General features: G+C 40.4%; 1 protein-coding gene across 3 annotated transcripts in view; it reads left to right on the top strand.

Moving 5' to 3' along the window:
* arhgap32a (Rho GTPase activating protein 32a) overlaps positions 1–14,761 on the top strand; it is a 37,076-nt gene extending 22,315 nt beyond the window's left edge. For 2 of the 3 annotated variants that reach the window (XM_085131309.1, XM_085131311.1), the window contains 8 exons: positions 125–207; positions 557–664; positions 796–941; positions 1,045–1,258; positions 3,390–3,538; positions 3,709–3,783; positions 3,910–4,584; positions 4,765–14,761. In XM_085131309.1, coding sequence (XP_084987435.1) covers positions 125–207; positions 557–664; positions 796–941; positions 1,045–1,258; positions 3,390–3,538; positions 3,709–3,783; positions 3,910–4,584; positions 4,765–7,034 — 3,720 coding nt within the window. In that variant the 3' untranslated portion in view covers positions 7,035–14,761. The remainder of the gene's footprint in view (positions 1–124; positions 208–556; positions 665–795; positions 942–1,044; positions 1,259–3,389; positions 3,539–3,708; positions 3,784–3,909; positions 4,585–4,764) is intronic. The other variant, XM_085131310.1, reaches the window with a different exon arrangement.
* Positions 14,762–24,952: the final 10,191 nt, after the last annotated feature.

The following is a 24,952-nucleotide window of genomic DNA, read 5'->3' on the forward strand; positions in this document are numbered from 1 at the left end:
AGTGGCTGCTTTGAATATTTAACAAAAAAGGGGGAAAACGAGAGCGGGGGTGTTGAGGAAACTCCCTCGGCTGTGATTAACGGTCTCGGAAGTCATGCGCGCTTTATCCTCTGTCTTTTTACAGGAGGCTGTGTCTGCAGCCACAGATGAGGAGAGGCTGGTCAAAATCCACAATGTCATCCAGCAGCTGCCTCCTCCACATTACAGGTCAGCTTTCAAGCTCGCTGCTGCTGCACCCTGGTGGTGTGAAGTAGAAATGGGATTTTGTAAACAGCATGTCGGACCCTGCCGAGAGTCCGATTTGGTTTGTGGGAGCCGTGAGATCCCGTTTTCCTACACAAGCCTATATCTCAGTTACAAAAATGTCTCTCATATTCACCAAATACAGCAATTTAAAGTTATTTTATTTAGCTTGAGATGCGAAAAACTGATCCTGCCAGTTTCAAATCTTTTTATTGGTAATAGGAAGGATAACTGTGTTGGGTTTGAGCAGATACAATAATCTAAAGTTGTCAATTTTAAAGTCTAAAAAGAAAAATGTACTTTTTTTCTGCAGGACACTGGAGTTCCTCATGAGGCACCTCTCCCAACTCGCCACCTTCAGCTCCATCACTAACATGCACACAAAAAACCTAGCTATCGTCTGGGCACCTAACCTCCTCAGGTGACTATCATAGCGTCGCAGCATTAGCTTTGCTGTTTCGTTCTAGCCTTTCTGTGACGGTGAACTGGGGCATGTCTCAGTGGTACAGAGCTGCTGTGAAATGGGTTGCGCTGTGCTTTGCTGTGTTTCAGGTCCAGACAGATCGAGTCGGCCTGCTTTAGCGGCACGGCCGCGTTCATGGAGGTGCGTATCCAGTCGGTGGTGGTGGAATTCATCCTCAATAATACTGAGGCTCTCTTCAGCCCCAAACTTAATTCGATCATAAGGGAAAGTACTGGTAAGTGTTTTTTTTAACTGTTTCCCAGTCAAGGATTATAAAAGTTCTTGTATACATATATACCCTGTATGCATCTCTAACACACTGAACATTTCAACTTTAGGTAACAACACCTTATCCAGACCAAAGTCCCTGATGGTCTGCTCCCCATCCACTAAGTTACTGTCTATAGAGGAAGCTCAGGCTCGCACACAGGTACATCTGGGCTCCCCGGCTACCACCCCCTGCCTCACCCACAGTGACTACATCGAGGTCGGAGAGGGACCAGGAGCTCTCCTCGGCAAGTTCCACACAGTCATCGAGCTTCCGATAGAGAGGTGGGTATATGGCCGCCTTCTGTGATATATGTGAATCCTTCTGCTTCTCGAACCGCGACTCACGCGCTGTCACACCCGATCTGATCTGTTTATTGATAACGGTTAATGGATGAGCAGCATATTTGGCACTTAATTAAAAGTCATTTACAAAGCAAAGCTGCAAACTTTCTAACTAAATTATTCTTTAATTAGATGCCATGAGATGAATAATCGGCCAAAACAAATATCTGAAAATGTCAAGTTCACTTTTGGAAATTTTGTATTTTCTCTTTTTTTCATTTTTTTTTTTTTTAGTCCAATCAGATGACCGATGAGCCATGATGAGGCATCCGTCATCTGTCAGTCCGTTTACAGTATTGGTCACAGTTTAATCGCACTTAACGATGATCACTCAAGTTTTACAACAATTTGGCTGAATACAAATTGTAACACATAAAAAGAAAATGTGTGGATAAGGTCACTTACAAGGTTTTTCCATTTTCACAGTGTGACCTTCATGCACACCACTTACAAATTCTTGCTCCTGATGTGCTGAAGAATCAGTTCAAACAATTTAGTCATTCAAGTCATTAACATGAGATCCTCCATGATAATAAACATGGTTGAACAACATGAAAAAAGCTGAAAAAACAAATGACAGGAGAGTTCCAACTTTCACTTTGCCACGTGTATCCTGTTAGATGGTGATGAACATGCTCCTATTGGTCATGATCGCTGAGTCGGTGCTCGTATTACTGGTCGGGGGTTTCCTATCATCATTGTGCTAATCCGGTCCACTCTATGACATGATGATCATGCCGTTTATGGCTGTGGCAGGATCCTCTTTGAGTTTTGAATGGGTTTGAATTCTAATACGTTTGTGTTATACAGCCAATGACAAGAAAACTTGTCACTCTCTTGTCATACTTCACAATATCATGCGATTTGTGATTGATCGTGAGCAGTGTTGGTCAAGTTACTTGAAAAAAGTAATCAGTAATTAATTACTGATTACTTCCCCAAAAAAGTAATCCCGTTACTTTACTGATTACTTATTTTCAAAAGTAATTAATTACTTAGTTACTTAGTTACTTTTTAAAAACATGATTTACAACCTGAATAGGTGATAAAGCGATAGATCTTTCAGCCCAATTCTACTTTTTCTGCATTATCCATCATACAAAATGTAATCAAATGGAAAAGTCTCTTTTTAAAACTTGTTTTATTAGTTTTAATCTTTTAACTTTATGCATGAAGCAAAATTTTAATTATATGCAACATTCTCTGACTGGAAGAAATTAGTTTAACATTTAAACCTATTTTCTGCACATTCCAGCACATAATAAATATATATATATATATATATAGTGTTTACACTCACTCTTTCAGATGCAAGTAAAACACAGCAGAAAATAAATAAAGTCAAAGACTAGCGGTCCTTTTGCTCTATTTTCACCTGTAAAGCAGGAGTAGAGTAGGCGGAGGTTTATCCTGGTGCAGGTGTGCCGCAGCGGTCAGTGGAAGGATACCGCAGTTTCTCTGTGAGTTTCTCATTACGTCGTAGCTACTTGGTGCTTGCTCGGAAGTTTAGGGGTTTTTTTCGCTGTAAAAATAAGTTTTCTTCCCACGCACAGCGGACACTAATGTTTTTGTCACTTTTTACGGAATCAAACTCAAAGTAAGGTCAGTACTTCCATGCTTTAAACGCTGCACGCTCATACTCTCTCCCGCACTCGATATATGATCCATTGTTGATCTGCACACAGCTGTTGTCACAGACGTCGCACTTGCTTACGTCACTGTCATGAGACACTCTCGCAAGAAAATCACGGTTTTAGTAACGCAGTAACGCAGCGTTCCTACGGGAAAGTAACGGTAATCTAATTACCGTTTTTGCAATAGTAATCCCTTACTTTACTCGTTACTTGAAAAAAGTAATTCAAGTAACGCGTTACAAGTAACGCGTTACTGCCCATCTCTGATCGTGAGTCATCGCTAACACTCGATAAGATAGACTAGATAATTAATCGCATCATACAATGAAAAAATAGTAACTACTTATGTCTTGTTTTTGTTCTCAGCAGTTATTTCTTCTTCTTGTACTTTTAGAAACAAGCGCCGGTATTGAAAATGATGCGTTTCTGTGTTGCAGCAGCAAGCGGCCTCCTGCTAAGGCTAAGAAGTCTCCAGTGGGGAACTGGCTCTCTTTTTTCCACCTGGGAAAATCCCATTCTGTGTCCAAACGTAAACTGAAGCGACACCCCAGTGAGCCTAACGAGATAAAGAGCATTGCACTGCCAGGTCTGTCACTGCTGCTGTTGCGCAGCCAGAAAACATGCAGCTTCTGTACCCCAAATCTTCATTGCTTCTTTTTTTGCATTTTAATTTATTGCTTTCTTGTACTGATTGATGTATTTATTAGAGATGCTGATTCATTTATTAGGAATATTAATTTGATCAAATGTTCGCAGGGGGAAGAGGAGATAGTGGCACTTTGCGCTCTACCAAAAGTGAAGAATCTCTCACCTCTTTGCAAAATTTACAAGGTAATTAATGTTTAATATTGTCTATTTTCCACACTTCAAACATGCTGCCAATGGTTTATAATATTTTTATACAACGTGCTACTAAATAATCAGTATAAATATGAGTATGATTTTATTCCATCCCAGGGGAGCCTCCAAGTTACCGTCCTCTCAGACCTCGTTCAACTACCGAGGCCATGTCTCCCGACAGTAAAGACGACCTCCACAACGGCGGCAGTAAACGCGACCGCAAAACAAAACTGCCACACGAGAGTCACGCTGGTGCAGATCGTGTCAGTGCTGCAGCAGGCATTTCACCTCCGCACCAGGAGGACGACCTCGACCTTTCTCCACCGGCTGCAGGCATCTCTACGTTAGACTTTGACCCCATGTCTTTTCAGTGCAGCCCACCTTCAGCAACCCCTGGACCACAACACGGTAAAGATGCAAACAAGTGGAGGAAGAACGTCGGTTGTTCTAGTGAATCAGAGCTCATCTCTTCTCCTAACAACAACCTGGCCCGCCTACAGTCTCCAGACATTAGTCCAGTGCTCAGTAAAGGTGCGAGGAAGGTTAGCTACAAGCAGCTCTCCCCTAAACTCAGGAAGAAATCATTTAAGACGCAAGCAGATGTTCAGTCTGCATCCATGTCTCTGCCACCTCAGAGGGTTTCTTCTACCCCAGCGGATAACAGTGACGCTCCACTGGCGGATGGAAAAGGGCCCAAAGCATCCTATCAACACTGCAGCCCACTCAGTACAGCGAGCCAGGCATCAGCTGTGACAGACCTCACTCCGTCTGCACAGAACATGTCCGATCCAGGTTAGTGCCATTGCTCTTTCACGTTGCATACTTGATTTATACTGTAAAGTTAGTGGTTATTTAAATAAGAATGCCTTTCTTAGTTTCTTATGAAAGCTTTTGTGTCTTGTCCCATCACGTCTTACCATAGCTTTGTTTGTCCTGTCATACTGTAGCGTTGTTTGTCTTATCCCTCCCCAGGAACAGATAGACTTATGAGTTCAGTCTCTGTTCTCCCTCCTCACCCTCCCTTGACGAGTGCCGCACGCAAGTTGGCTCTGGCTCTGGCTGAAACCGCCCAAAAGGCCAGCAGCGGCTCCCAAAGAAGAAGCAATGTCCCTGTGCATCCGCTTCACAGACCGGAAGCATCTCACGTCCAGGACAGACCACCACGGCCATCAGTCCTTGATCTCAAAGCGTATCCCCAGGAGTACAGCGGCTCTAACGTCTCCCCTGCTTCCCAGTGGCAAACATCGGTGCACAGCCCCGCGGAGACCCACTGCTACTCTCATCCTCTTCATTTCCTGCCTCCGCACCTCTGCTCAGAGTCGCTACAGGTCACCGACGGACAGGAAAGCATGTGCAATTTCACTCCCAATGTCAGTCCGCTCGGGTCAGGGAGCTTGGACGAAGGCAGCGCTGAGAGGAGGGACTGCAGAGAGAAAAAAGAGCTTAGCGATGTCACGCGAACAGAGCACACCTATCAGAGTGTTGGAGTTTCAACACCCACTCAGCCCGTCTACTCGCCTCAGAGCCCATCGGCATCTCCTGGATACGTCAACCCGGACTCGATAAACGTTTTTAATTTCCGCTCCGTTCTGGCAGAGACCTCCATGCCCGCATCCGTCGAGGAGGTGTTTCCGCGTCCGTTACAGCCCTCCTTAACGCATCATTACAGCCCAGAAGAGGAGACGCCGCTTGGCATGCTTGAGGATGTCTACGGTAATCAACATTATCATCATCATCATCATCAGCATCACCGACCAGTTCAGGCAGCACGAATGCCTGCACCTCACTGCCCTCGGCCTGATGCTCTGCCGCTTCACCTTTCTGGGCCAAAAGGCTTGTACAGGCAGTCCTCCGAAGGCCGCTACAGCAGTTTAGGTTTAAGGCACCCTTTGTCACCTCAGTACAGACGATACCATAGAGATGAGCACCTTATCAGTGGTTGCCACAGGCAACAAGGCCAGTGGCAGAGGTCAGATGATAGAGTAGTCGGCCACCCGGCCATCCGGAGGGCTCGCTCCTTCCATGCCCCTCAGATTAGTCACTACGAGTTGGCAGAGACAGAAGTCCTGCCCCCTGACACCATGTTTTATGTCGAGCAGACAGCGGGCCAGGAAGCACCTTATCAGAGGCTGATTCAGACCGGTCTTCACCCTGTGCGGCCGCAGTTCGAGAACACACACGCTGACTACCACTACAGCCCCTATTCAAATGTGAACCCTGCAGATGGCTCTCGCTATTACGCAGAGCCCTGCCGGCAAAGCGGCATCCGACACAGTAAGTCTTACACCGTGCGTTCCACAAGAGAAAGCGGACAATCAGATTACTACAACTACTCTCCTCAGCGCGTCCCCCCTGTGAACAGAGAGCTTTTCATAGAAAGCAGGGACACTGTTGTTTATGAGGCGAGAGACGCCGAAGTTTTTGAAAGAGTCTTATATCAACCAGTCGTGCAGGAGAGTAAATCCAGACACAAAAACACATATCCAGCTGCGTCTCCTTGTGAGAGTCCCATCTCGCCTGCTGACACAAGAAGTAGAGACATCGCACACACGAGAAGCAAGTCAGACCCTGGAAATGCCTGCCTCCTTTCCGCTGACAAGATGGAAAGACAAAATGTTATCCTTACATCCCCGACTTCCCAGAGGTCCCAAGCGGTAGACCCCGAGGTCACCAGGCGGCAGCGCGTTCACCGCTCAAGCGCGGACTCGGGGCCTTCCAGGCGGATTCACATCAAAGAGCGTTCCTCTCAGCAGCCACCGCTTCGCAAAGTCCCCTCGCTCCCGGAAAGAGGCTGTCCTAACTTTAAGACCGTCGAGCACAACGACAGAAGCCATACGCGAGGTCATGACCAGGATCGGTTAATGACGACCAACGCTGTCAACAGCTACTCTGGTATGGTGAAACCCAGCATCCTCAGGAGACCCGGGAGGTCGCAGAGCACCAGAGAAAACCGTCACTACTACCATTACCACGCCAAATCCCAAATGGATCCCGAACATCTGGGATCCTTTTCCAACAGAAGGACTCAGAGCACTAAAGTCAGGCCCACACAATATGACCACATGGAGGGGTATTACGCAGCACCCAGGCCTAAACCCACAAGATCCGTTAAAGCCGTGGCGGGATATCTGCCTGGCCAGGGCTGCATGTCGCCCCGCGGGCACAGACTGTTGTCCCAGGCTCTGGGTCATGAGGCTTTTTATCACGCTGCTCTGAGATCAGAAGCCAGGGTCTACGAGTGATTCTGACCACTGTTTTGTTTTTTTGTTTTTTTTATCTGATTCCACATTGGGGCCAAAGGAGAACAGCACTTTATCCTCAGCCAGACCAACAGACTGTTGCTTTGAAAGTGTGTTTATTTTAACCTTCAGGAGCTGCTACAAAAAGTGTGAAGTGAGGCTGCTGCTGGGGATCGTACTGCCAGCGTTAGTGGAAGTTTCATATTTTTCCAGTGGCTTCCAGGGAAGCTGGAAGGCAACAAATGAATCGTATGCAGGCGTTGCATTGAACGAAAAGAGTGTAAACACTAAGACGCATGACGAGAAGAAAATGTGTTTAAAAAAAGAAGAGATTTTATTTAATGTCTAAGCAACACAACAAGGGATGACAAGGTAAATTAACTGGTTTTATGAATATGATTTTAAAGTTTAGAATGTGTATAAAATAACAGTCATTTTAAACGTATATTTCTATAAATAACACACATCTAACATGTGGCCAATGTACTGTACATTTGTTTTTTATTCTGGTCTGCTCAGACTTCAACAAGCACTTTTAAGGATAACTGTGTACGAAACACATTGTCTTAACGTGGTATACATGAAGCCTCTTGATATAGCGTATCTATTTTTTCCTGTAAGAAACGGCTCGCTCACAATCTTTGTTTTAAATTCCAAATTAGCACTTTTTGGGAGGGTCGGTGAAACGGAAGATAACCTCATGCTTTCTAACTTTGCGCTTTTTCTTTATCACACATTGTGTATTGCAAAATGACAATGAGTGCTACGATTTTCGATCTCGCATTCTCTTTTTCTTTCGTTAAGGTCGAACGCACCGCGGCAAAATATGCTTGAGATGTACATGCGAGTCAGCTCATGCGCTTCGGCGAAAGTGTATTTTGTGCGGCATCGTGCTTTGGTTTCTTCGCTCTTCATGGGGAACTTTTAACAGTGTGGTGTTTTACATGTTTTATTCATTTAAAGATGCTCTTTTAAATTCTTAATGTAGACGAGGATATTCTGTTAAGACATGTTAATTGAGTTATTTTAGTGAGAGTAAAGAAAAAAAATAAAGATATATTATCAATGATTACAGTGCGTCAAACTCTTATTTCATGGATATATTTAGAGGACATGACTTAAGATACTGTATATGCATCTTTTTGCTTTACTTTACCTTCAGCCCTTACTCGTTAGTGTTAACGTCTAAAAATGGATGCTTAGTAACCAGAGATATTACTTTCTTCGTGCTATTTATCGATACATGGCACCTACATTACCCACAATGCAACAATAGGCCGCAGTGCTGTCAAAGAACACACTTTAATGGCTTTCATCTAAACTAATTAATTTATAGGGGTCTCTACAGTCTTGGAAAAACAATTCTGCTTGCTACGAGATATGCCTTTTTGTAAATTATTACCACTAATTGTTACCTTAGAAATTGCTTCTGAGGTCTAAATTGGCCTACGGTTCATACTTGGCACTTATGTTTTTGTTTCTAAGAGACAGGCAAACACTAAAAAAAACAGTCTAAAACAAAATGTGTAGATGTGCACCAGTGTAACAGGTGTTTCTCTACAATGCATCCACTAGGAGGGTGAGGCTACAGAGGTCTGGTAAGCTCACGTCTTTCTAACTAAACACTTCCTGACCTTTTTGTTTTTCTTGTTTTCATACTTTTAGTTTTTCACTAAAAGCCAAGTCTGATTTTGGTGCCATTTACAAGATTTTGCTGAGTCATAAAAGGTTTACAACATTTAAGTGACTTGCAAATTGACATTTTATGTGTAAAGTCAGTTTCCCAGGAATTTAGGCTGATTCCGTTATGAATCAGCAGGCTGGGGTTTGGAGAAAGAAACTACTGGAGCACTAAAAAAAAAAAAAAAACATTCCAGGATTTGAGCTAATAGACTATGAAGCATGACACTTCATCCCACCAGGTATAATAGTCAAAACAACATTTTGTGTCAATAGTGTTCTCAAGCAAACTGGGGAATTTCAAAGCTTTTCTGTCCAGTTAAGCAGGCATTATGGAAATACATTATGAAGCGTCGTTAGTCAAAGAGTCTACTAACTATCTACTTTTTTTAAAGATCTGAGATGTGAAGAAATCAAGAAATGTGATGTTATAAATCGATTTCTAAAATGCTGTGAATAAATAATGCAGTTATTTAAATAAATATGTATTTATTCCAGCATTCTTATTCTGACCCTCAGGCTGAAAGTCCCAGAGCTTGGAGCAGTTTTAACAGTGGCGTGTGCTCACCACCAGGTGGCACTGCAGCACTGCAGAAACAACATAAGCTCCTACTGCATTCAGGGGAGATCACAGACTTTGATTTGCTTCTCAGACATCTCATATCTGCTCAGAAACACTGCAGAGGATCCTGACTATTTTATTGCTTGTATTGCTTTTGAATTTCTGTGCAGGTTATTAAAGAAAAATACCTGGATGTGATGTAGAAATGTGTAAAGAGCTCATTTATTGACAAAGATATGCTCTTCCAGTTAGCTGTAGTAGCGAAATTAGCTGTAGAAGACGAGCTTTAAAAGCGAGTGTGATGCTATACTTATATACCTTAAGCTTGTAGCCACAGAAAGCCCATTTAAGCCACGGTTTAAAGAGAGTTGAGGGCAGTAGAATAATCAGAGGGAATCAGCCAAGGTTGTCCAAAGTGTCTGGGGAATTGTTGCATTGTTAGAAATTATTAAAGTGTTCCCCACCAGATCAAAACAGCCTCCCATTCACAGCTGACTGAAAGGCTCGGTGTTTGGCAAAAACCATTAAGAGAGCCTGCGGACTCTAGGCAATGTCTCCTGGCAGCTCTGCATTGCTCCTGGAGCAGCGAGCCATTGTTTATTCATCGCCACATTGGCATTCAAAGTGCATCCTCACTGTTCTCTTTCATAACCAACAAGTTGCAATTTTTATGCATGTGAAGGTTGAAGTCAAATTATTTATGGGAGAACGGACCTGAGGAAGGCACACAGCCTCTAGCAAAATGGTTTACGTTGAGAGCAATCCTTTTCTATAGGCTATCGAATTCGCTGGATCACAGCAAGATGTGCATGTATTATTCAGCTTTTGAGAGAAAGAATTGTTGCCCTGCTAGACTGCCATCTGCTTTTTGGACATTGTGATGCATCTAAGGCATGCTACCCTTCAGGATCAGGTTAAAGTCTTATTTTTCAGCATGGCGACAAATGAAATGAGTGGGGAAAAAAGGGAGGCTTTTCTAGCGTCCCTCCCTCGAACTTTTCACCGCCCCTCATTGGAGCGAAGGCTTTCAAGTGCAAAATACATATATATATATATATATCAGAGGGGAAATTGCATGAGCAGGTCTCGGTGTACCCGAATTGGAAGAAAGAGGCAGAAGAAGCTGAGGTTCAGCTGCGAAAGGAAGGAACTTTCACCTGTATGAGAAATTATTCAAGAACATCTGGTGGAGTCCAGATGCAGAGATGGAATGTGTGAGGCGTGTGGTGCCAAACGCCAGCAGGTGCAAGGTGAAAGGACTCTCACCTCTCCAGGGGCAGGTGATCTGCAGGATAATAGTTACCCACTACTCTTAGGAAGACGCCTCTTCAGAGTTGAACAAAATTGTGCATTACAGACTCTTTACATTCTGAGCGAACAATTTAAAATCCTTAATGGTTCTGACTGTGACTGCAGTCAGCAGATCTATTAGTAATATAGCACATGGCAGGAGCTGCGTTTCTCTGGTTCACAGCACTTTAGTGGCTCCATAAAGAACCATTTTTGGTTGTTCATTACAGTGTAATGTTCCATTACAAAACATTATTGGAACTTTATGAATGTACACTTCCTCATTGTTTCTTTGATGGATCTTGACGGTGAAGTGCAGAGCATATTTAAATAGCAAAACACTGCAGTAGGAGCATCCACTTCAAAACAAACCAAAAAAAACAACGACCCTCCTTTAGAAAGATATGCATCCAGCTGGGGTTTATTTATGAATACATATCATCAGCCTAAATAACGGAGAAGTTTTTTTTTCCCTTTTTGTGAATATGTATAAAGACGCATTGTCTTTTAACCCTCTCAGGCTCAAATTAAACTTTTTATTGCTAATGCACAACCAAGTCCTGCAGTGGTACTTCTGAGTAAAAAAAACTCATAAAATATGTATGTGGGGTAATCAGGTTGTTAGTTTTTAACTGTTGCAAATCGGCAACGCCTGCCTCGAGAGGGTTAAAAACCTGCTCTCTGTATATAGATAGCAGTGTGTGTGATGGCCTTAAAATAGATGTTTTAGTGAGCACGTGAAGCAGCACCTGATCTTACTCTAAGCTAAAACATCAGTTTCGGGTGCTTTCCCTTGCTCGTGCAACAGAGGAACGTCTGATCCGCGTTCTGCCATTCTGGCTCGGTGCCACCTTGTCCTTCTTGGCGACAGTTTGGAGATGAGCGTCGCAGATCCGACTTTGGGTTTCTGTTGTGTTTTCAGCATCTTGCTGATTGGGAGACGCTGCCATAATCACCAGTGTACTGAACATTTTGTATACTTGTTAGCAAAACCCAGAGTATCTCCTCTGATAAGAGAAAGTTCTTAGAGATCATCTTTGTCTCACTTAATTAACTAGTTAACATGACAATGGATTCGCGTTTAATTAAAACAGCCAGCCTAGTACTTCAGATAACCAATTAGGCCCTGGCTTTGGGCAGAAATATATATTTTATTCAAGTGTATCCATGGTTTTAGAAAATGAAAATCAGACGCTTTTTAGAGGGAGTAGTGGTGGCAGGGTGGAGGGGAGCAGGGACAATGCTTAGTGATTGAATAAGTGATTAGACCTCAGGTTTACATAAAGGCTCCTCACTTGCAGTAATGGCTGCCTGTTAGGGCTTAGTTCTCTAATTTGACATTCACATGCATATCAAAAGCGACTAAGCAACTGGAAGACTGTGTGCTGGCCCATACAATGCAAGGCGCAGTTTGTGTTGCAAACAATGCTCTTGACCTTTAACTGATGAATAATAGCCTGAGAAACAGAACGTAATTATCCAAGGCAGTAGGGCTGGTTCAAAAGGTAACCACTAGTTGAGTAAGCTTTAGCCATGTGAATCCACTTGGGGCGTTTATCTGTAAGCGATATATCTGTTATTATGGAGCATATCTGCGTACCGGTGATTACAGTTCGATGATTTTGAATTTAACAGATTTTAAACTCATAAGGCGTCACTAATGAGGAAATGGGGACAAAAGACAAATAAGTCAACAGGTTCTGCGCTACTGAGGAAAAGGTTTTGTTCATCAGAGACGAAGAAGAAAAAATAAAGGCCACCATCTGGATCAAGGAGCATTCAGTGTAACCATCAGATAAAAATCCAGCAAAGGATGCTCACGCTCAGTTGCATGGTTACTGTTATTGTTCCACTGCCACAGGTGGACGTACCTCACTTCTGGTAAGTTATGGTTGGTCGGTGACTGTAAGTCAGATATATATCATGACATGCATGATGAAGACCTCGTGGAAAAAAAATCTATAGCTCTGCACAAGAGTAATTCCATCCATGCAGTCATTTAGCAAAGCAGAAACAGGAGCCCGTAGTGCTCCGGGCTCCACCTCATGCTATTTCACAACCATTTAATTTATACATTTAAAAGCTGAATTTAATTTCTACATTAAGAAACAAAGCATGCTTGGGTATAATTTATCTTTCTGACATGCCCTTTCTTAAAGCGGACCAAATCAAATAGGCTTTGAGGCGGGGCAGGCAAAGGGTTTCGTTTGTCAGGTTCCAGCAACCAGCAAAATTCTTACGTAACATGTAATATGGTTAAAAGTAAACTAACTACATTATGCCTCCCTCTGCTGTTTATTTTTCCCACATAACCTAATTCCCACATTAAAGGTCGGCACACAGTTCACAAAGCCTTAATATAAAATATTTTTTGCAATTAATTAAAGGTAAATAATTGAGACATAGAGCGCCTTAACTCAGAAATGTAGAAAATTACCCCAAACAACAAAATGCTGTCATTACACGTGGTGCAGGAAGTGGCAAACTACCCTGACTGGAGATATAAAGGACTTAATGATGTGTTTACAGGTAATTATCTATGTAACTGGAGTGTGTTCACGTTTGCTATAATTACTCAAGGTTTAAAATAAAACTCTCGAAAAAAACGCATTGTTCGTTGTGCTGCTACTATTCCTCAAAACACTAATTAAGTGAAGAAAAAAAAAAGTGTTCCATCTTGTTTCCATTAACTTGTCTCTTTTGTTCTTTCCTGTACACATTTTTCTTGTTCCACTAGCTCCATTTTCTTTGTTCACATCACAATGACTTGGTAAGAGTGCACTAACGCTGGTTGCCGATACATCTCAAGCTCAGGCTTTCATGTCTTAAAATGAATACCCAGTGATAGCACAAGCATTATGCCTTAGATGATGGCTTCCCTCATCTTGTGGTAGTTTGTCACACAGTATGTGTGCGATCTCAACTGTTGTGTCAACATAGTTCTCAGCGTAGACGTGTAGCGATGACCGCACAGACCAACTATATAAACAGCTCTTCTCAGCAATGTTTCACCAACCGAAAGCTAAATCCTTTGCACAGCTGAACAAAGGAAACGAATTCCAAACATTTCTCTGTATTTGTCTGTGAACCTTTTTACCCACTCACTTTTAATCTGCGCTGCCAAGACAGAATAACTACTGTTGCTGACATCTTACCTCCCTAAAGTAGAAAAGATACCGCAGAAGCATGTGACTTTTGGGTGGAGTGGGGGGGAAATCCACATAACAGTTTGTTAGACCACAAAAATAAGACAGCAGCTTATCTTAAATCATCATGGAGTACTCTTTAAGCCAACCACCTAAAAACAGTTGGTCTCTAGCAGAATTCTTTTGATTTCATTGGGAGTAAACTACCCTTAAACTGTATATTTTGGATTATTTAACAAATATCTCATTTAATGGGAGGTTCTTTATACAAATGGGGCTCGAGAAAAAAATACAATTAGTTTGCAGACCCATGAAAATTTTAGAAGCACATCTAAATGATTTGTTGTTGTTTGTTTTGTGATGATTAGCTGCAGCAAGCCTAACAATGATTAAAAGGAAGGTTTTGCAGCTCAGACACCAGTTGTGCAGTATCACTAAGCACCTCAAACTTCAAACCCTTTATGTAGAGCTGTCCGCCTTTGTGTTTCTTTACTTTTCACTTCTGATAATGAATTATTTTAGTTAGCGAGTTTGCTTTACTAAACAATTAAGGCAGTGGCTAAATCTTCAACCATAACTCAGCTTGTTTATAAACTTGCCATGTTAAATGACAATTATTAACTCTTTAAGACCTACCATAGAACCAAGTCCGCCAGAGCCTACTTTATATTTTTACATGCTGTAGTGCCATTTTTGGGAGCATTTCAAGTTGCTATACATCAATACAACCATTATAGCCCCAATTTTAATAATATGTATGCATTAAGTCCATAGTAACTACATAAATTGCAAAAAAGTGCAATAAACTACAAAAAATTTGAAAATCATTTTTGCTTTTTTTTTTTTTTTTTTTTACATATATTTCTACTTAGAGAAATTTAAGAGGTTTATCCCTCAAAACTTTAAATACAAAAAAGTTGCAAAAAATTGTTTACAACAACAGGAAATTTATTTTGAGTGTCTTCATAGTTTTATTTTTGAGATACACCAATTTTTATATACTGCAGAAAAAACGAAAAACAATCCTATAATGCAAATTTGCAGAGAAAACAGCACGTGCATAAAAATAAATTATTTAAAGCAGTGCAATTTGAAATCTAAACATCCTAGAAACTATTCAGAAAAGCATAAAGTCAAACATGACTTTTAAAAACACCAGTAAAGGCTTAGAAGGCCTACAAGTAAAAAACTTCTTTTTCCCGCGAAAATGACGTCACTTCCGGTTTCGGGGAGGTAATGGCGGACATGCGATAGTTCGCACTGACGTCTATTTCAATGTAGGAAGTGTTATGAACAGCTGATTGGATCAGCAAAGCCTGTTTCTGGAATATTGTGTTTTTGTTCCTGCAAGCACTTTTTATGCAATTTTTGCAAAGCTTTATGTGGAAGGAAACTGTGACCTAGGACAAGCTAATGGCATAACCCTCGTCATCATTCGTGAAGACCAGGGTTTTAATAGTTTTGCAATTTTCATTAGTTTTTATTTTTATTTAGTTTTGACTTCAGATTTTCAATTTTGTATCGTTTTAATTAGTTTTTACCAATTGTTTGCTAGTTTAGTTTAGTTTTTATCTTTATTTAGTTTTGACTTCAGATTTTCAATTTTATATCGTTTTAATTAGTTTTTACCAATTGTTTGCTAGTTTAGTTTAGTTTTTATTTTTTTGAAAATCCTTAGTTTCAGTTTAGTTTTGATTAGTTTCAGTTATAGTTTTAGTTGTGTTTGCAATAATTAAGTGTAACAAAATCCCAGTTTCATCATATCAGTCATTCTGCTCATCCTTGGGTATGTTGCTATTCCAGCTACCATACTGCACCCTGGACAGGTCGCCTGTCTGTCGCAGGGCTAACACGCAGAGACAGACAACTCACATTCCCACCTATGGGTTCTTTAAATAAATAAATAAATAAAGGCAGATGAACAACCATTGATACCAGGCAACTATAAAACCTATATCTTGGCCCCAATGAGACTATTAACTCTTGCAGCACCGGGTGTTCGTAATTGTGGTTCAAGTGAATTGATAAACTTTTTGAAGGTAATTGACTCACACAGTTGTGTAGATATCCCCGTCCTGTTGTCTCGGGATGCATCACGCTGCCTTGCCTGGGGTTAGCTTCTGTTTTCTGGGGATGAGGGTTGGGCATCCTCCCTTACCTTCTCAAGGTAAGCTAGGTTAGCCTTCTTGTGTGAGCTTTTCAAGTACACTTTAAGGTTTGTGGGATTTTTTTCCCTTTAGAAATGTCCCTCATAATTTGTCTCTTTCCACTACAAGACACTTGCTTTATCCAAAACACAGTCATATTCAAAGTAATCCCAAATTGGACTCTGGCGCTTTCTTCCGACTTTTCCTGACACGATTCTGCGCGTGGATGGAGCAGCAACACAGACGACTCGACTAACGTACTTGCCACCTGCTGGCATAATGAGACACAGCAAGAAAAAAACCTGGAAACTAAACTTCATTTTCACCCTTGACTCTTGTATGACACGCACACATCAACGAAAACTAAACACATTTTTGCTATAAATTCAGTTAATTTTAGTTACTTTTGTGAACACTCATTCGAGTTTTAGTTAGTTTTCCTTTTTTTGTGTTTATTTTTATTTCCGTTAACGAAAATGTTTTTTCACTTCTAGTTTTCGTTATTTCGTTAGTTTTCGTTAACGATAATAACCTTGGTGAGGACCCAACACTAACTCTATCTCTAATTCTAGTTAATATATATATATATATATATATATATATATATATATATATAACATTTTAGCTATTTGGTCTTCGCGATCATTGGGATTGATCAATGCAAATTGCCCGTTGTGAATGGTTGTCTGTCTCTGTGTGTTAGCCATGCGACAGACTGGCGACTTGTCCAGGGTGTACCCCGCCTCTTGCCCTATGACAGCTGGGATAGGCTGCAGTGACCCCCATGACCCTGAAAAGGATAAGCGGAAGCGAATGGGTCGATGGATGGATGGAGTTGCTCTATGTGTTTTATCTCTGTGCTTTTTTTTTTTTTTTTACTATGTATGTAATAAATATATACATTACCACCATGACATGAACTACTGGTCTTGGATTTACATTTTGAAACATAACTATTAGATTTTTGGCTACTGACATGTTGGCTTTTTTTGGAGCCATGTGACATTGTTTTTATTTTAGACATGGCTAACTATATCAAGGTTGGTTACATATCCATAAAGTAGAGTGCATCACACACACACACACACACACACACACACACTTGTTGGCTAATTAGTGCTACAAAAAGAATGCTAAAATCCCATAGGTTTACTCACTAAAACTTGAGCACAAACTTCTGGAATGATCATACAGCACAGAGTAGTATTATTGTAGTATTAGTCAAATATCCCATTAAAAATTCTCACTAAGGAACCAACAACACACACACAGTTAAGAGATCAATATAAAGTTACAATGTGTAAAATCTTACCAATTCAAGTGCACAACTGTAGCTATGGCGACTGCGGTAGGACAAACAACTCTGCTGCTGTTCATCTGTAGTGAGTGTCAGCAGTCAGTCTGCTGTCTACCTCAGCTAACAAGTCTATTTACTCTAAATCTTTATGACAGGAGGCAGTGAGTCAGTGAAGTTCACTTCTTTCCAATGACAGCAATACTGAGGTGAGTTGACATATCTTGAACTTTTCTGTTGGCAAGTGTGGCTGTTTCTTTAGCGGCTGTTAGCTTGTGTTAGCTGCGGTTGGCATTAGTCAATTACTTACATTGTTGGACTTGGACACTTAGTGAATAAACTCTCATATGGTTTGAAGATTACTGTTTATTAGAGATAATTGATTAGGGACTTTTAGGACACTCAAGCTTATAACCCACTGCTTTTTAGCCAGCTTGTTGTCAGCTGTCAGGCCATGGGAAGGTTGCATGGCTAATCTATTGACAATAAGTAATTGGGCCAATAAGCATGTTCATGCACACTTTTGTATGTTGGACCCCTGACTTCAATTTAGGAGATGAGGCTGAGGAGATGTTTTATCTAGATGTTGGTCATAGTGTCTCTTTCCATCATATTTTTGTTTCTTTGGTGAAGGGGAAACTTACTCAGATGAGAAAACACAGCAAGGATCCTTTATATCTTGAGTGTGAAGGTGCACAGAAACAACTAGGAGTTCTCTTCTCTGCCTTTGGTGTACGTGGACGGTCTCTAGCCACATGCATACAATAGGCTTATGTCCATCTCTACACTGTATTCCAGATGGTGGGGCAACATGGTAGCTTCCAAAACTGGCCCCTGCTCCTAATTAATTGATTAATTCTAAGTAGATTAAAAAAAAACAAACACATCACCCCAATTAGAGTTATTATAAAGGGACATCTATTAACAGAAGCCAAAACCAGGCTATAAACTATCCGGTCGTTAAGTCTGACGTCACTAGCCGTGTCTGGGCCTAAACTCAAACGATCACTATGGCATTATTGAGAGTTGAAAAACTGTCTAAAGTCTTTCATCTTTAATAAAATGATCAGTGTTCTGCTCTACCAGGTGTAACAATTGAGTTTAACATCCAGGCATCCATGAAAACGGAATTTATGACATTTAACGGAGATAGAAGTTAGCAGGAAGTTAGCTCGCTAGCTTCTATCGAAATACAATATAGCATGTCCTGACTGCGGGGTTTTGGAAACAAATTAAAACGTACAGCTCTGCTATCACTTCCAACATAAATGAAGACAGAAAACTAAACAGCAGTGACGTTTGTAGGGTTACTGAAGTTTGGCTAGCTGGTATATAATGATGTGCTACGTGACCACTAGCGACACAGCTATGTTAGCATAATATAAACAAGCTAACTTTTTTTCCACTCGATAAAAGTTAACGTGAGTGTTCTCGGTGGTCAGGAACAAATGTAATCGCATGGCAGGATGCTGTAAAAGGACCAAACTTCAGACAGGAGAACAACTGAGATAATCCATCCACAATACGAGGTTAGTCACTCATATACTGCTGCATGGGCTGGGCTGTAGTTACATCCTAAGGTTTTAAAAACTGAGCTTAAATAAATGATTAGCGGTAATGAAAGCTGAGGGAGGTCAACAGTGATCACTGACTGTTTTAGGAGCTTTTTGAGATTAAATAGAAGAAAATACATAACATTAAACATGTTAACAACACAAAAGCCATATTAAACATATTTAGGCCCAGAAGTAGGATTCGTCACGTCATCACTTAACAACCGGATAGAGATTAACTGCTTTTAGAGCCAGCGTCAAATGGCTATTAGAGGAACTGCAGGTTTTGGCATTCATTTTTCAGCCCTTGAGCTTGTCCCTAGGTAAGGGGTACCCTCTAGCTCTTGTTAAAAGTGATTTCTTTTGAATAAACTGCCTTTAACACGTGTATTTATGTATGTAACAGTTGAAATAACGTATGCTGTTCTCTCCCCTTTAAAGTCCACAACCAGAACATCTATGGCATGAAGTTTTCTGCGAAATCTTTCAAACTTTAAACCCTTTTTTCTTCAGCTTCACTCATTGCTCTTAGCATTTGTAAGACAATGCACTGTGCTACTATCTCCAAATGCTGTTCACAAAGACAGTGACTGAAATGGTTACAGAGCATGAAACAGATAATTTTTTTTTTTTTAACTTATCCACATCTTCCCAAATGGGAATGAATTTAAGCTCAAGCTCATTCAAGCTGATGAACTCCATCCCACGATGCCTTTCTTTCCAGGTAGGGGCCCTGTGTTAGAATTCAATGCCAATTTAATTAAAACATGTAACTTTTAATTACCTAACTAATTAATTTAATAAGTGAAAAAATAGACTCAGTGATAAATAATTGAGGTGGCAATGTTCCTGCAGCAACTCACCAGCTCCATGTGACTGACTTCAAGGCTTTGTGCAGACATTTTTTTTAGGCTGTAGCAGGCTGTCCCACAAAAATAGAACGCTTTCATGAGCTGACAACAAACGCACACACAAAAACGTAAGCATAAAAAAAAAAAACCATCCATAGAGGCATTGCAGTGTATATGAAAGGAGCTGGATGACTAAATAAATTTTGTAGGGCAACAATGGTATTTTTTTTACCCGACTATCTCTAAAAGATAATCAGAAATTAAGAATTTGCTTTAAATGAAAATTAATTATGCATCAACAATACTAAATATGATAGAAAGATTACATGCAGACATAGCAGAATAAAAGATAAGAGCAGTAGATTGGGAAATGTTTGCCTTGCTTATTGTATCAGGGTGGTGGCTATGAAGCGGAACATCAATGTAAATTTAGCAAAAGAAAACTTGGTGCTTCTGCAGAGAGGAGTCACCTTGAGATTTGGTTGAGGGAACTTCACAGGATGCTGCTTGAAGCTTAGGCTCAGCAGATAATTACAGATTTCCTGTCTGAAACACTTAACCTTTTTGGGGGAGGGGGAGCGAAGGGTAAGAAAGGCCCTTTTTTTCATGGCTTTTTCTCATTAATAACACCTAAAACTTCGACATCAACATCCAGCACATTTCCTCCCTCTGGTAAACATCAATCTCTGATTAAGTATCAGGGCATTAAACATCAAGCAGCAACATCGCTGACATTAGAGCCTATAGTGCTGTTCGCAGCATCTTTCCGGTTCGGAGTTAATCACCTCACAAACACAAGTCTCTTCTCTCTGACACTTTCATACGGGATTAACAGGCTGGTTGTGTGTGCTTTAATTAATGCAGATTTCTCTGGGTCATACTGTAGCAGTCGGAGATAATTGTGTTGTGGTTATCACAGGCTTCAGGTGCTTGTCCTTCACCATTGTTTCAAACAGCCAGCTCATCTGTTTCATGGAGTATGACTTGGCATTTCCCCCAAAACATAAAAAAGTTATATATATTAGAGATTTTCAGTAGAAGTCAGCCAATTTATTTATTTATTTTTGCTCTATCAACCTATTTGGCAATACAGTGGACTAACTTTGTGCATTTTGGCTCCTGCACATTGCTTTCTCCTGCAACTTTTACAATGTTACTTATCTTAAAAAGCAAAACGTTGCTCTTCTATACAAAGCAGAAAACACTAAATCGCATATTGATGTCTTAAGAATACAGTCGCCTCTTGTTTGGCGTAATTCCAGTGCTTATTATGATCACTGAAAAACAGCAACATTAAGAAATGTGTAAGCAAGTAGAAATGTGGAGGGTTTGCAGTAGCTGTGAAGGAACATTTCTCTAGCCTGAACATTGAACTGATGGCTGCTGGAAAGCATCCATACATCTCAAAGAGAGGAATTCGTCATCGCTGTTGCTGTTTGAATCCGGTTTGAATAGACGCACTGTTTGTATTCCTCCATCAGCTGACGTAGAGGTCGTCAACGTGACTGTGGCTGTGGTGAATGGATGTGGATATTTAATGGATTCTGATGACCCTCTGAAGCACGCAGTGGACATGCTGCTGAATACTGTCTCTGTTTGAGCTCTGCTTCCACAAGAACAGATACAGAAGATCTTTACTTATACTGCAATATCTGCATGAATTTTAAATTAAAGCTCCTTATTATATGCCATTTAGAATCTGAGCTCATTGAGCTCGTCGTTTTTTTTTCCGTTTTCTTTTAACTGAGCTCCTCCCGCGGTGTTTGTTCTGAGCTACCTTGCTTTTATGTTCTGTCTGCTGTAACATAGTAATTACCTGACATTTGGGATAAATAAAATATTCCTCAGTCTTTTTCTTATTATTATTATAGCAACACTACCCATAGTGACAGTCACTCCAACAACAGTGCATAAATCTGAAATATATGCTGCAACTGAAAGTATAAAACGTTAGAATAAACACAGGCTCTTATGAATGTGTGTTATTATTTACTTTAATGTTACAATGTTAAAATGTGACTTTAGGGTACTTTTATATGATTAAAATCAACAAATTTAAAACAGTCTTGGATAAAAAGTCACTTGCGGTTTGTGGAGAACAGGAAAAATAAACCAGCGGGCGAAATTACAAGTGTAAGGATTACCAGGCTGCTTTCTTTGACAGAGCGTCAAATACCAAGGTGCCCTTTGGCATCTGTGCTGTGACACACAAGGTATATGGCTATAATTAAACAGGTCCTCCCTCCCAGCTTCTTATATGCAGTTTGTAAAAGACCCCCTGGGCATCACATTTAAACACAATGGGTAAGTATAAATTTAGAACATGTTTTGGATGGGGTGTGTTTTAAAACGCTAACCAAATGACTGTGTTTTCGTTTTGCTTTGTGTTTTGTATTAAATCTTACCAACAAATGAAAAGGAAGTGAACAGGAAAGGAATCAGCAGGTGGAAGAAAAGCAAAGCATAGTATAAAAACCTTGAATTGCACTCTCCTGTCTTGACCCTATAATGTAGACTTTGTTGCTTCTTACAAGAGGACAATTACCTCTCATCACTGCCACTGGTGTACAAAGGCACAGGTGCCAAAGAACACCATGAATGTCTGTCTGCACAGACAATGGCAGGATTTGCCTCAGTGGGAGGAGTGGGGTGTATAATACCTATCCAGTATATGGTTAAGACAAGGTGGTGAAGTCAGTCACGTTCTTTAAGTCACGCCTCAAACATGTTTTTCCCCAGTTATTTATTATTCCTGCATTTCTCACTTTATTACTTTTTAATGTTTTATTTTGTGTTTCCATTTATATTATAACCAGATACTCTAGCACCAGCATCTGCAGCTATATTCACCAAATCACCTGCAGTTCTGCAGCTAATTTGAGTTAAAAGAAAAAAGAAAAGGGAAAAAAAAGTTAATTCCGATCGAAAGACTAAAAAATATTCACATATTGAGTCGCTGCTTGTTGTGTTTCATAATGAGGAAAAACAAATGAGTCACAGTAGAGCAAACACTGCATTAAATGCTATGTTGATAGTTGTTAATACAGTAAATGGCTGAAAAATTAGCTAAAATATTAGCTGAAATATTTAGCATGATGAATAAATGGTTTATCCATTGACCAAAATGAAAAGGAAAAAAACAAATAGTATAACAATATCCACTAAAACTGTTTAAATCAGAACATGTCTCCTTCTAAAGGGCTTAAAATTACTCCTGCTCTACATAATTGCACATACGGACTCTTGCATAAATTCCACATTTTCCTTCTATGCTGTTTGCATAACCTTTAAGGAAATTAGTACAAAGGGCCTTGACTCATGGGAATTCGCCACTGTTTGACAGCATTATTTAATAGTGATGATTTTATCTTAACATGATGAAAAATTGTGATGTTCTAACACATTTCCTGCAGAATGTAAAGGGTTGATACAGCCCACAGTATATATATCTATATATCTATATATAGATATATATGGCCTGAGTCACCTGAAGAAATCGTACAGCAGTATAAAACAGATATTGAGCTCTTTATATGGAATTAAACAAATGCAATTGAAAAGTTTCAGTTCTGATTAGATTTGTCCTCCTGCTAATAATCTGACAAAAAAAGGCTAAGTATTTGTGCTAAACAGGAGTGATTTACTGGGAGACAAGTGTGCAGCCTGTTGCATTTGCCTTTGTTCACCCACTATTTAATCCCACATCATTTAATTATACCTCATCCAAGCCAAGTGCTACATGCCATCAATCTCAATCAATCAATTACCCAACTAAACAAGCCATGCTTAGACATTCGTTCACTCTCAATTTCCCCATTGTGCTAATTACACTTAAACATGTCATTCCAAATTAAAATTGAACATTTAAATGGGATTAGTAGCATCTAACTGAAACATCACCAAGACAACCAGCGAGTCGCCCTACCTCCTTTAATTTAGACGGCTTAACCTTGAGAATAAATATGGAGAAAATCCCATAATCTGCTAAATTTCACACAGAAAAAATCAATACACGGCTAATGTTCTTTGAGAGAAGCATTATATTGCAGTGATTGTATGAGTAAGGGAGAAAAGTGGCTGGTTTGTAAGGTTAAACTATTCCCATTAAAATTTGAATAATGTTATTGACCTTTACCTGGGATGGATCACTTAAAGTAATGGGAAATGGTGGCACTGACAGAATTATGATGACAGAAATAGCTTATGGTTATGAATAAGGTCTTGTTCCTCAAAATGCCTATCAATTTGTCAAAATCACTAACATCCACATGCTCAGCTGGAACCCTTAACAGGGGCCCCCAAGCCTGTCGATGTCAGTCATTGTGTCATTTAAAACACTTCTCGCCTCTATCTGTGCCATGCCACGTGTGTCAATCACCGATGGGAGATCAGATTGCTGCCACTGCTGCTGCTCACCCACGATGAATCTACATCTGTACAGTATTTTTGCCTCGACGCGAGACCTTTCTTCCTTTGTGAGTTTGACGAGTATCAGCAGCGCAGGATGAGGCAGGCAGGTTCAATCCAGCTAATGTATTCAGCACGGTAAACAGGCGGAGTGAATTTGACAACAGATACGAGTTAATAAATTCAGCGCCGTCTCGGAGCAGGACAAGACTACAAAGTGAAACCATGTTTTTTGATCAAGTCACAGCGGCACACCACTTTAAACATTGATATCTTTTTATTAAGACAAGTACTCTTCTGATTTTTTTTTTTCCTTTTGTAAAAATGTTGGCGTGAACCAATACAAAATATGCATGGCCATATGAGAAACATCCTCTTCACTACACAAAAGAAAATATGCCACCTGGGAATAGAGAGAAATTTAAGATTCAACAACAAAAACAACCATTGTGGGGTTATAAAACAAGCGACCCGCCCGCCCTGCTCCCGACCCTTCCCCACGCCGCCGCCCCAGGCTTTAAACATAAAGTTCATCCAAATATCCAAGACGTTACAGATCGTTGATAAAACTTCATGTCACAGTAAATACACCATCTTCATCTATGAATGCAAACAGATGCTTGATTGACTGTCTGTGGTCACATCCTATAATTACTAAATAACCGATACTGCATGAGCAAAATGTTACAGTGGAGGAGGAGGAAGAAGAAGAGGTTTCATGAACATCATCGTGATTTTGTTGACACTGACTGTACATCCTTTTTGTCTGCTTAACAAATCTAGTTTTTCTTTCTTCGTGAACTAGGTCTATGCAAAATAATTAACGTTTACTGTAACAGTGCACCATATTAAGAACACATAAACTTGTACAACTGAGAAAAACATGTACATCCTGTGGTTTCTTTACTTTTTCAAATATCTGTGGTACTACAGTATATACTTGGGGCCATAAATTTGCATTCTACCTGAGATGCAAAAAAACACAACTATT

Source organism: Neolamprologus multifasciatus, chromosome 14, assembly GCF_963576455.1.
Source record: "Neolamprologus multifasciatus chromosome 14, fNeoMul1.2, whole genome shotgun sequence".
NCBI classification, from domain to species: Eukaryota; Metazoa; Chordata; class Actinopteri; order Cichliformes; family Cichlidae; genus Neolamprologus; species Neolamprologus multifasciatus.